The 12,931-nt window shown below is 48.9% G+C and overlaps 1 protein-coding gene and 1 pseudogene across 1 annotated transcript; both read right to left on the bottom strand.

Moving 5' to 3' along the window:
• Positions 1-1,267, bottom strand: LOC127753475 (uncharacterized). The gene has a single exon (XM_052278959.1). It carries the CDS (start codon positions 1,184-1,186, stop codon positions 77-79), a length of 1,110 nt encoding a protein of 369 aa, XP_052134919.1. The 5' UTR covers positions 1,187-1,267; the 3' UTR covers positions 1-76.
• An 8,292-nt stretch (positions 1,268-9,559) lies between these two features.
• On the bottom strand, positions 9,560-12,269 carry LOC127785649 (uncharacterized; annotated as a pseudogene).
• Positions 12,270-12,931: the final 662 nt, after the last annotated feature.

The following is a 12,931-nucleotide window of genomic DNA, read 5'->3' on the forward strand; positions in this document are numbered from 1 at the left end:
CTGATGTTGCTGCGAATTGCGAAACTATTTTTGACAATTACAAAGTTTACACGCCTTACACAAAATGGGATAATGATCAGTGGCATGCTATGGACTTGAGGTAAGTTACCCCATCCATCTCATATCCCACGAAGTTTCTCCATGAACTGCAGTCCACACTATCATGTAACTTCTCAACTTCCTTGGTTGCTAGGCTCATTGCAAAGGTTCCAGGATTACTGCTGCCTCTGCCGAGCGTGAACAAGAGGATGCCACTATTCTCGCAGAACCAACGCAGGTTGATGTCGGCCGCAGATTTTACCTTGAGCCGTGTCGACGTGACGGAACATTCCCTGACCCATTCGTCCCAGTTCGTGAGCTTGGGGCCTGACGTTTTCTTGGTCTCCATGCTCCAGCTGCAGGTGTCTGATGAGTAGGAACGGAACGCGGTGAACCTGTCGCGGTTGTAGATGATGAGCACGCGGAAGAAGTCAGAGGATGCATGCCGGGGTCGGTCGAGGTCGAGGTCGGCACCGGTGAGCAATGTGCATGCGTAGATCTTGGGCCTGTCATTGCCGAGCAGAGTAGGCAGCACAGCCACGTCCTCCATCATGGGGTTGCAGACGCACAGCCTGAGGCTTCTGTCGACGTGGCCCTCACTCTGGAGCTCGAGGACGAGGCGTCCGTTGCGTGACGCGATTGGACGAGAGTGCGAGAGATCCAAGACGCCATGCCCATGCTGTCCACCGGCCTGGAGGCCTGATCGCAGCGCAGTGGTGGAGGGGAGGTTGAAGCCGAGCAGCCGAGCGCCGGACGCCGTCGGGACGAAGCACGGCGGCGCCGAGCACTCCAAGCCGGTGGACCGGCGTTTCCGCTTGCGCGTGTTCGTCGTCGCGGCGCCGGCCGTATCCTGTCGATCCTGGTTGAAGAGGCCGAGGGCCAGGCCAGGGAGAGGCGGAAGGGCTCGTGACAGAGCGTCGGCCTCCTTGGCCACCACGCTGGCCCAGCGCCTGCATGTGGCGGCGCATCGGACTACGTCGGCCGCGTTGGGGAGCCGTGTGAAGATTGCAGCGAGCACGTCATCCGTGAGGGACGCCCCACCCCCACCTGTGTCGTACTCCTGGTAGCCCCCGCTAGTCCGGCACCGCGGTGACAACCAGCCCCTGCCGCCTCCACAGTACGGCGACTGATGACACCCGACGCTCATCCTAGACGCGGCAGGGCAGATGCCAAGAGACCGTGAACAAACTAGGTACGCTAGCTGTCCAACGATCCCATATTTACGGCGGCGATCACACGCCTTCTCGTTGCTGCTAGTCTAGTCGTAGTCCGATTCTGTTCGTGTTGCTGCTAGTCTAGTCGCAGTCCGATTCTTGGGCAGTTCGGCTGACTCGTACGGGTGGGGTCTAGCGCACGACATTCGCGAGGAGCGAATCTCACGACCGACAAAATATTCATGCCTAATTAGTCTAATTACCCGGATCATGATTAGCTCTGATCTTCGGTTAAAGAAACAAACTCTCCATACTTCTTGCTTTTCTGTTACGAGGCTTTTTTTATATTGGATTCTATTTTTTCCAAGAATATCCGGTGTTGATAAGCAATTTTTTATTTCTATCAAAATTTCTAAACTGAACTTTCTAGTTGCATATAAATTCTATATGAAGTTTCAAACAAATATGAATTATTTCCGTGCAAACTTCTTATATGTAGTTACATATCACTACTACATGATTGATTTTCCTGGACACCACCCCATTTTGTTTCCATGCGGTCCATGAGTTGAACCGCACGAAAAAATAAGGGGAGCATCGCCCGCACACGAAAATCAATTTTCATGTGCAGGTCACTTAATAGGCCCTCACACAAAAATAACTATTTTCACATGCGGGCGTCCTAATCTAACCGCACAGGAAAATAGCACTTCCATCTCATCCTATTAAAAAAAATTTGGACTTTTCTTCCCTCTCCCCCCGCCCCCTCTCTCCTCTCTCTCCTCCCTCCCCCCCTTATCTTCTCAGTTTCCTCTCATCTCGTTTTCCTCTCTCTCTCTCTCTCTTTCTCACCTTCTCCTCCTCTCCTCCGGGCGATGGCGCCAACGCTTCCTCTCCTTCGGGCGGCTCTCGGCGGAGGGGTCGACAGAGGCAGGCAGGGGCGGGCGGGCGTGGCGGCCGGGCTCACGGCGGCGGCAGGCGGACGTAGGGAGGCAGCCGGGAGTAGCGTGCGCGAGGCCGACGACAACGACGACAGCGAGGCAGCGGCCGGGAGCAGCGTGCGTGCAGCCGCCGCCGACGACGACGGCGGGTGTTGATCCGCGACCAGTCGCGTGCGCGTGATCAGCTGCCCCCCTCTAGTCTGATCTCTTATCCTATATACTACTATATATATGTATATATATATATATATAAAGTTTATACGTATGTATATATAGCATATACATACGTGTGTGTATATATACATATTTTTTTATATGTATGCACTTTTACTGTATAAAAGATATACACATATATATAAAGTTTGTGTGCGTAAGTATAAAAAATCTAAAAAATACATGTATACAAAATCTATATATGTGTATGCAAACTTTATATACGTGTATACAAAGTTGGTATATATATATATGTAAACCAAAAAAATACACGTACACAAACTTTGCATACATGTATACAAAAGTTTGTATACATATATATATAAAGTTTGTATGTGTACGTATACAAAGTTTGCATACATACGCACTAAAAAAGGGAAAAACAGAAAAATATACGGGAAGAAAAAAAAAGAAACCATACGTCCCAAAAAAAAGTACAGTATGCGCCATCCGCCGCCTCCTCTCCTCTTGCGACACGTCTAGTCGCGCGCGGGAGGACGAGCGCGACTAGTCGCGTATTAGCTGTCTCGCGAGGCGGCGGCCGGGAGCAGCGTGCACGCGGCTGACGACGACGACGAAGCGGCGGCCGGAAGTGGCGTGCACGCGACGACGACGATGACGGCAAGACAGCGGCCGGCAGCGTGCGCATGGCCGACGACAACGACGACGGCCAGGCGGCGGCCGGGAGCGGCGCCGCCCTCCCCACGCCCAGATCCGGCGGCGGCAGTTGCCCCCGCCCGGATCTGGCAGTGGCGGCAGTCCCCCACCTGGATCCGGCGACGGTGGTGGCCGGCGCAGCGGTGGGGTGCCGGATCTAGGGTTAGGGTTTGGGTTTTTGAAAATTTATTTTTTTTGGATTTTTATTTTTTCCGTGCGGGCGGCATAAGCAGCCGCACACGAAAATCGGATTTTCGCGTGCGGTTGCGCCACCCGCATAAGAAAATCGCGATTTTCCCAAACGAAATGTTTCAAACGGGCAAAACAACCGCATGCAAAAATCAAAACAACCGCACGAAAAAATAAAAATAGCTATTGTAGTAGTGTATACAAACATTCCACATATAAATTTTTTATATAGAAAGTCTATATATATATAGAAAGTTTATATATAGAAAGTCTAGTTTATATATATAAAGTATGTGAAAAGTTTACATATATAAATCTATAGATAGAAAGTTTTCGCATAAATAGTTCTCGTTAAAGACTAACGAAGGAAAATAAATCTAAAAATATTGGAAAAAACAAAAAATCTTGATACATACGTAAAGGAAAATTGAAAACAGAAAATTAGGAACGGATGAAAACAGAAAATGAGGAAGGTAAGATCGGATGCGATAGAAGAATCACGTACTAAAAAAACAAGAAAAAGGAAATAACGGTTACCGCTCCATAGCTTGCGCCCTCTAATCCTCCTTTACCGGGGCATTTCGCGAGTTCACTGGTGGGCGAACGTTCGCCCACTAGTCTTTCCGGACTCGTACGTACTCACTCGAGGTCCCAACTGCGTGCGCGAGTTAACGCTGGAAAACGCTACTTGCTTTTGCCCTTGCCTCGATGATCAGGCAGGAGTCGTAAACACATCTATCTTCCCAAAACAGAGCCTTGTTTTTAGCAAGGGCAAAGCACCTACCATTCCACTAACAACTTCTTTACTACCACAACAGAAAAGGATGCAAAGCCGCAAAGGGCTAAAATATACTTCCGCTTTTCACTCCTGATCTCATCTTGCTCAGGAGCTAAAGATTACGTCGGGCATTTTTGAAATGCTCCCAGGAGACTGAACTATTCTTGATAGACATATCAGCTAGAAAACAAGAAAAAAGGACACACCCACGGCATCAAAGTATCAAGACCTCCACTAGCTGTGTTTTTTTTTTTTTTGAACGACTCGCATGAGACGGTGCGAGGTTCTATTGATAGAGCAGGAAAAAATTACAAGATTACAACTCTGGAGGGTCGTAACCAGGAAAAAGGAAAAGAAATAAACCACCGCCCACACTCCGACATCGCCAACACACAAGTCAAGGAGAAGGCTAACACCGGACCGGCCGCCGCTAAGCGTGACCGACCGCCACTAAACCAACAAAGGGACAGACGAGATCACCCCCTAGTGGATGCCAAAAACGACGTCTTCAAGAAGAGAAGCGACGGAAAAACCGCAGCCGCCGTCCGTCGGGACTCAAAGGAGCCAAAACTGAGTTTTTGCCCGGCAATCACCCTTGAGGGGTGAGACAGCACGACAACGCCCTCAGGAGGGGGAATGACCATCGTTGTCGGTTCGGCCAAGGCCGGACTGGGTTTTCACCCGCCGCTCACCACCTGCGAATCAACGGCTAAAGCACCGATGCTCCACCACCACACAAGCTCTGCCGACATGTGGGACCCCTGCCCCGGCGTCCTCCGCCGGCCAGCCTTCGTGCGCCGAAGACCGCGCCACACCCACCGACAGCTCCTCCTCATACCTAGGTCGTCTCCTCCACCGCCGGCTGCGCCTCTCGCGCGAACCCGGCCTCCTCCACCGGACGCGCCTCTCGCGTGTCACATCCTGATTTTCGTTTCAGGATTATAAATTATTTAATAAATTTTTATTAGAATTTATATTAAATGTTCATTAATTTACAAGTAAAGTTAAATGTGGGAAATAAAATTTCCTAAATATAAAGCATGGATGAATTTAATTTTTATTAAATTCTCCATGGTTAATTATGCTCTCTAGACTATTCTCGGATTTTTCGGAGCTCAATTCCTAATTTTAATAATACAAACAACATTTCAGTAATTATCCACATATTAAATTAATCATTAAATGGTCTGATTATAATCTTGTTAAGTACTTTGGGTGTCCAAGTATTTTCAGGATTTTTCTTGAAATTATTTGAGCATTAGAAGTATTTTTAACAATTCATTAATTTATTAAATTGGAAGTCCTTTGTTGCTCCCTTCCGGCCCAGCCCAAAAAGTCTAGTTTCCTTCCCTGCCGCTACAGTGTCGTCTTCCAGCTCCAGACAGAGCCGAGCCAACCTGTGCAGTCGCCTCCTCCATCAAATCCGGTGCATCCGTTGCTTCCCTTCCAAAATTGGTTGCAAAAAAGAATTTCTCTCTATCTCCTCTACCTAATCCCAAATCCCAAAGAAACCCCCATCAAATTTGTTATCTATCTCACGAATTTTGGCCGTTTTTATTCGGGTGAACTCGAATAAACCCTAACTTCCTTCACCAAATCCATCCGTTCCTGAGCCGATCTCCTCCACCCATGCCTATATAAAGCATCCCCTAGTCGTCCTCTACGTTTCCCCTCAAGTCCCGTGCTCTATCGTTGCTCGTAGCGCCGCCGCCACGTTGCTCTAGCCGCCGCGGACGCCGGCAACACTCCGGTCGCGTAGCGCCGCCGCTAGCGCCGTCGCCGTTGACGTCCGTCGCCGCCGTCGGGTGCGCACGGTGGAGAAGCACCCCGTCCACCCCTTCACAGCCGCCGAGGACTGCCGGAGCGCCGTCGCCATTGTTGACCCGAGCCGAGCCGCCGTTGGACCTCGTCGCCGGTCGTCGTTTGTCGTCGTCCATCGTAGTTTCTTGCACCGGTGAGTTTGCATCGTCGTTCTCTTCACGTAGGTGTTCTCGGATAGCCCAACCGAGCTCTCTTTTGCCGGTGGTCGCGTGGAAGCCGTGCCATGGCTGGCGATGATGTCATTAATCCTTTTTTATTAGTTTTCTCTATTAGATGAAAATCGATTAAACTTCGGAAATTCATAACTAAATCATCGTAACTCGGATTCGAGTGGTTCAAGTTGCTAAATTCATCTAAAATCGAGATCTACATGTTAAAAATATCCACATGTACTGTTTATGCTTGTTTTTGTACTGTTTTGTTGATTTTGTTTATTTGCTTTAGTTTCCGACGTTCCCGAGGAGAGCGTTTACGTTGAGGAGGGTTCTGAAGTGTTTGAAGAAGATCAAGGCAAGTCACACAGATCCCAAACAACCCTTTGAGCATGTTGATCCCGTTTAAAGTTATTGTTTCTATTCAACTATTGCATTTATTTTAGAATGTCATTGGGTGGAAATAACCTATTGTCTTGTTATAGCCCTTTTTGCTATTGATTCCCTATTCTTTGTCACTTGGTTAATAATTTGATTAGCTAGAACAATATATGGTTTTAGCTAAAGCGAATAGGATGCTTAGCCATGCTTAGAGACACTAGCTCATATAAATGGGATAACTTATGGTTCACTATTATTTAATGATGGCTTAATGATAGCTCACAACGGTTAATCGTGATTGGTTAGTTAATTAATTTGCCAACTAAAATATGATAATGGTGGGTTGTGAGCACATGGTTTTGATGGTCGTGCTCATGACAATTAAGGACCGGTTCACGATTTTCGGTTGTGAAACATTAACCGTGCCAACCACAAGCCAGCGTGGGCAACGGCTTTACCTTTTGTATAGCATGATTCATTGCGGGGCACCAGACTGAGAAGCGGCGAGAAGTCCGTGGGGGTTGCTGGGGAGTCCATTGCCTCTGGTTTTGAGGGGGAGATTATGATCCAGGAACGGTGCATTGTGGTGAGTTGTGTTGTGCAGGGGGTATTGTCACAGCCTCTATTCGGGTACTTTCCAGTATCGCGACGCATGGTAGACATGATGTTGAGGCTGTGTCTTGTGGGTACAGTGGTACACCTCTGGCCAGAGTAAAACTATTCGAATAGCCGTGCCCGCGGTTATGGGTGGGTTGAGCAATGTTTTTCGTGATTAGTCTCACACCTCTCACAATAATTATTTATGCTATAATTGATAATAATTTGCTTAGATCCTGGTTTGGAGTTAGATCTGTATAGTCGGGTATGGTTGTTCAGAATGGTTGGGCCTGTGCAGCATTGGGGTGTTGTTCAGTGTTGATTAAAATTGATGATTAATTACTCTACTGATTTACTTCTCTTAAATGTTTGCTAAATGCTGCTTTCGCAAATGAGCCTATATTATGCCATCCTTTGGTATCCTTGTGCACTTGCATAGTTGCTGTGTGGCTTGTTGAGTATGTAATATGCTCATTCTTGCAATAATCAATCAACCTCCTTTGAAGAAAAAGGATCCAGAAGGAGAAGACATTTGGCTTATACACCAGTTGAGCTGCCTGTGGGAGTGGAGCTGAAGCCATCGCTAGACCGTTATTCTGCTGCTGTTTTCTTTTCTTTTGTAAGTATGTAACGTTATTATTATGATGGATTTGTATATTACATTGTCAGTTTGTGTACCTCGGCTGATTCCTGGACGAGGGTTTTATGCACAAATAAGTTCGAAAATTACTAGTGAATTTCCGGGCGTGACATCGCGCCACTCCGGCCTCCCTCCATCGGCTGCACCTCTCGCGCTAAGCCGGCCTCCATCTCCGCCGCCCGCGCCTCTCGAGCCGAGCTGGCCTCCGCTGCCATCGGCTGCGCCTCTCTGCGCCAAGCCGGTCTCCGACCCCTCCACCAAACGGTGCCGCGCCGCCCAGATGCAACCGTTTTCCATGCCCTCGGCTAGCCGTCCGAGGCTGCCATGCCTCCGGTGACCGCAAACACAGTCACCACCACCGCAGCCGCTGCTGCCGAACGCCCAGCCACCTCACCGTCGCCATCCTCACCTCGCACCCGACTCCTTCCCCGCCGTCGATGTCACCACCGCCTCCATGCGCCCTCGGCCAACTCCATCCCCGCCGCCATCGCCATCCCCGCCTCCCTCAACCACCACCGCCCGGCGCCTCGCGCCGCGGCGGCCGCCACCTCAGCCACAGCCACCAGCCGCCTTAGACGCCGTCGCCGTCACCACACGGGAGTCAGCCTCCCCGTTTCCTCCACGCAGCCGCACCCCGCCGCCTCACCACCGCTGCAAAAGGCGCCGCCGAGTGCCGAGTGTGGGCAGGGGAGGTGGGTCTGGCCACCTCGCCCCCAACCCCCGCGCCACCGTCGCCATTCGCCTCCGCCTCCGCCGGCTGAGGTCGCCGGCAGCACGCCGTCGCCTCCTTCGGCCCGCTGAGCCGCCGCTGCGTCCGAGGGCAGCCGGACCGTCGCCGAGCTGCCGCCGACGCTCCCAGCTGCCTCGTGCCACCGTCGCGCCCGGGCGCCGCACCGTCGCTGAGCCACCGCCGCACTTGGGCTGTTCCGCCGCCTCCGCACCGCCGCCGAAGCTCCCAGCCAGCTGCTCCGGCCGGATCCAGGTGGAAGGGCCAGATCCGGCCTCAGAGGAGCCGGATCCGCCGCCTCCCCACGCCGCCTCGCCGTCTCCTTCCCTAGCTGCGGCGGAGTACTTCGTCGACTTCCCCTGGCCTCGTCGTGCCGAGGTGGAGGGCGTCGAGTTGTTGGGCCTCGCCGCCGCCTTCCCTGCTCGCTGCCGGCTTTGCCGCCGGCGAGCTCCAGCGGCGGCGAGGTGGGGGAGGTGGAGTGGCGGCGCGGGCGGCTAGGATTTTCACCCCCCGAGTCGCCCGCGCGAGAGCGACGTGGGGAAAAATACAGCTACTATTATTTTAGAATAGATCCCACTAGCTGTGTTAAGTCCATCTTGTTCCAGAATACAGCCAAACTTCGTCTTGTTCATCTCCTAACTTGCTTGTGACTTATGCAGAACTGTACAGGAAGAAATCCAAGAACAAATAAACTTGATTAGCTTTTGCAGACTGTTAATAAACCAGCGGGTAAGCCATCAAATGTATGTGAGATAATATCAATCTTACTCCAGAAGTGCTATAAATTATATTTGATAAATTTAACCAAAGGGTATTTTAGAAACAGAGGATCCAGAGTCTCATCTTGAGAGCAACATTGCAACCCCTCTATTTACCTTTCCAACCTCTCCTAAGTAATTTAAGTATAGTTAAACTGCTATTTCCCAAAATAAGGTGTAAGCTTCAATTTTAATTTCATCCTCTCACAGAAATGCAGGTGTTCTATTGAAACAGTTCATGGTCATGAGACCAACCTGAACCATCGAATTTGGATGCTACATTAGGCACTTCAACATAAGAATTGCATAGGCTTATGATCTATATCCAAAAACATACCTGAAAAACAATGGATACATCCAAAAACTGTTGTTCTCTTCTTATTCCTTAAGATATATATCTAAATAGTTCTAAATAAATTGAAATCAAGTTTTTTGGGTACTTGACAAATTTTGACTAGCAGTACGCCAGTAACATATTGTAAGTGACCATTCATTAAATCTGTCATTGAATGTCACCTGAGAAGCTATGTTTTTGCCAGAACAAGTCCAACAGGCCAAGAAACAATCAAGAAAGGTAAACACTCTGAAGAAGTTCAAGAAAATTCCCTACATTTGATCTTTTCTTAACCAAAATTTTATGAACATAAAAGTAGTAGAACAAAGCAAATGCCTTTGCATCAACCACATTTCAACATAAAACAGGGGTATTTCTTAAACTTAATCACATCCACTTGGTATCCTCACAGTAAATGGAAGCACCTCATGCAGCAACACATAGCATTTCCATTGAACATCTCATTACACCCTGCACGAGCACAAAGATTCCAATCTGGCTCTACTAATCCATCATGCCCATCTCAATGCTCAGCGGGGAGGCGCTTAATAGGAAGCATGTGACGCCCGTCCTCGCCAACCATAACCTGGAATCACATTTAGAAGTAATTACGCGAACACAGGAAACTATTTACTTACAATATTAAGTACTCACATGAATATCTTGGCCAAATTCCACTGGGAGCTGTTCTTGGTCTATGACCAACCAGCCATTCAAACGCTCAATAGTAATTATATCAGGTCCTGCAGCATGATTACCCTGGGGGTGTGGGTGGACCAGATGGTTTGGACAGGAAAGACCACAAAAGGACCGGAGGCATTGCCCACAGAGCTGATCCAGCTGATGGATCGGCTGTCCAACAGACTCTGCAAATTCCACCAGGTTTTGAGCCATACCTCGCCTAGCTCCGGTATGCACCCGCAATAGCTGCATAACAACATTAAATTTATTCAACGTTTTAGTGACATGCAAATGAGGTAACCTCAATAATACAACAGAAGCAGAGCAACAAAAAAGAGAAAGGAATTACTCTGCAGGAAATGGAACAGAGGTTAGATCGGCCCTTAATGCGGCGGCCACACTGTAGGCACAGTCCCAGATAACGAGAATCAACAACTGGAGGGGGCAGAATAGGAATCCATAAAGCACCATTCATCTTAATTCTCTGAATCCCTGTCAAACTATATCCACATCCGATCGCGTCTTGCGATCGGATCGCAGGAGTGAAGGAGATTGTATTGATCTGTACATAGAAAAGGTCAAGAACTGTCAATAAGAAGTGAATAAACAGGAATGTTAGAGCTAACAGGAAATAAAATCACCAAAATTGAGGGCACTGCCTAGTAGCCTGGAAGACTACTGCTGCAAAAACAACGAGGATTAGGGATCAAGGACTTAAGAACGCATAACACAGCATTACTCTTAAAACTAGAAAACAAGGTACTCTCTGCAGAAGATGATCCAATGGCTATCTGGTTTAGAGAGATATCTGCAAAACGCAATACAGCTAAACCCCAGGGCCAGTGATACACCGACTTGGAAGCTCATCCAGTCACAATTCCAGATTCTAAGCTACACGACCCAGGTAAAACTTGGCAACGGCAAAACAACCCTCTTTTGGAAAGATAAATGGCTACCCCAGCGCATAGAGTTCGCATTCCCAGTTTTATTCTCTTTTGCACTACACAAGGATTGCACGGTTGAATCGCAATACAGGCGAAATTCCTGGAACATCCAGCTCCATCCAAACCTCTCCTACCAAGCAGAGTCCGAGCTACATGCACTGCTGCAAATCCTGCAAAACCACCGCCCCTACCCAGACAAAACAGACGCAAGAGAGTTTTCATACCCGGTACCTAAAATCTCAACAGCAAATGCCTATCGTCTGCTGTCCTTTCATGGGTCACTTTGGATTCCAGCAAATTATATTTGGCTCCACACCATCCCACAAAACGGCAAGGTTTTCCTCTGGCTGGCATTCAGGGACAGATTAAACACCAAAGCCAATATGGTCAACAAAAACTGGAACGAAGACCCCCACTGCTCTTTGTGCCCTGCGCTAGAAACAGCTGACCACATCATCTTAGGGTGCAGACAGGCCAATAGCCTTTGGGAAAAATTGAATTTACTACCGCTAGCCAACAACTCAGATTCTATCTCAGCCTTCCTACAGGAAATTATGAACAGAAATCAAACACTGAAAGGAATTGAGCCAGTTTGGTTTGCTGCCTGCGCATATACTCTATGGAAAGCACGCAACAACCGGGTGTTCGAAAGACAATTTGACAGTCTACAATGCAGTATTCAACAGGTCTCAGACACCATACAGCTCTGGAGCCTAAGGACCAATGAAACAAATAAACAAAAAATTCAATCTTGGTGCTCACGGCTTTCCTAGAAGAATGCTTCATGTACATATATCTGTAAATTCTCCCTTTTTTTGTTTTGGTTTGTTCTGCTTTTTGCTCTTTTTTTCTCTCTGATAATTCCCACACCTAATATGTAATTTGTAAACCTCATTTTAATTAATCTTCTCAAGAACTCCTAACCCTAACAGAAGAACCCCAAGAACCCCAAGAGCTCCAAGAACTCCAAGAACTCCAAGAACCCCAAGAACCCAAAAACCACAAGAACTCCAAGAATTCCAAGAACCCCAAGAACTCCAAGAACTCCGCGTTGCTTGGCGTGGCTGCGGGCTGCGTCCCCGCGGCCCAAGCGGGTGAACGGGGCGAGGCGGCGCAAGATTACCTCGCAGACGAACCACCCCGCTGCGCCGCCGCGAACATGGACCGCCGCCTCGCGTGGACGCGTCTGCGTGTGTCTAAGCTCTCGCGTGGTAGGTACTGGCCGCGGCTGACCCACCCTGCCCTCATGGCCTCATTTACTCTCTCAATGCCACCTGGACCAACCAATTCGCAAGAAGCCGAAACCTTTTTTTTTTTCTCTTTGCGACCAACTAATCCTACGTGTCCAAGTCCAAGAAGTCGAATTCAACAGGAAGTCCAAGAAGTAAGAATTCAACAGTATACCCGCGCTGGTTATGGTCCTTGATCATGGTGAGTATTCCTGTGATCAGCACAGCAGCGGCTGCACACAGCTGACGCACACTGGAAGCAAAACAACGACGTGATGCACGCTCCCTCCCAGTCCGTGTCGACAAGTCTATGCACCACTCGATCATCCATCGCTCTCTCACCCTTGGCTACTTTGCCGTGAATTATGATTGGGAAAATAACGTGTCACCCGTTGGGATTGGGATATATATAGAGCGACAAATACACTAACAGACTATGTACCGTTGTATATTGATGAGAAAACGGACAATATACCACTCTCTAAGATTGGTTCGGATAAAATGCCACTCAATACAGTGCACTGGATAAAATGCCACTCAATACATTGCCTACCAGATGAAATGCCATTTTAGAGACTTTTGTGCCTAAAATACCCTGGAGAGAGAGAGAGAGAGGGGGGAGGGCCGAGGATGGCGCGGCGAGCAGAGGAGGCGACGCGGAGGGAGAAGGATAGGCCTCGCTGGGAGGACAAGGCG

Source organism: Oryza glaberrima, chromosome 10 (genome assembly GCF_000147395.1).
Source record: "Oryza glaberrima chromosome 10, OglaRS2, whole genome shotgun sequence".
In the NCBI taxonomy this organism is placed as follows: Eukaryota; Viridiplantae; Streptophyta; class Magnoliopsida; order Poales; family Poaceae; genus Oryza; species Oryza glaberrima.

Excerpts from the sequence above, each read along its gene's own strand:
- LOC127753475 (XM_052278959.1), bottom strand. The coding sequence starts at position 1,186 with ATGAGCGTCGGGTGTCATCAGTCGCCGTACTGTGGAGGCGGCAGGGGC.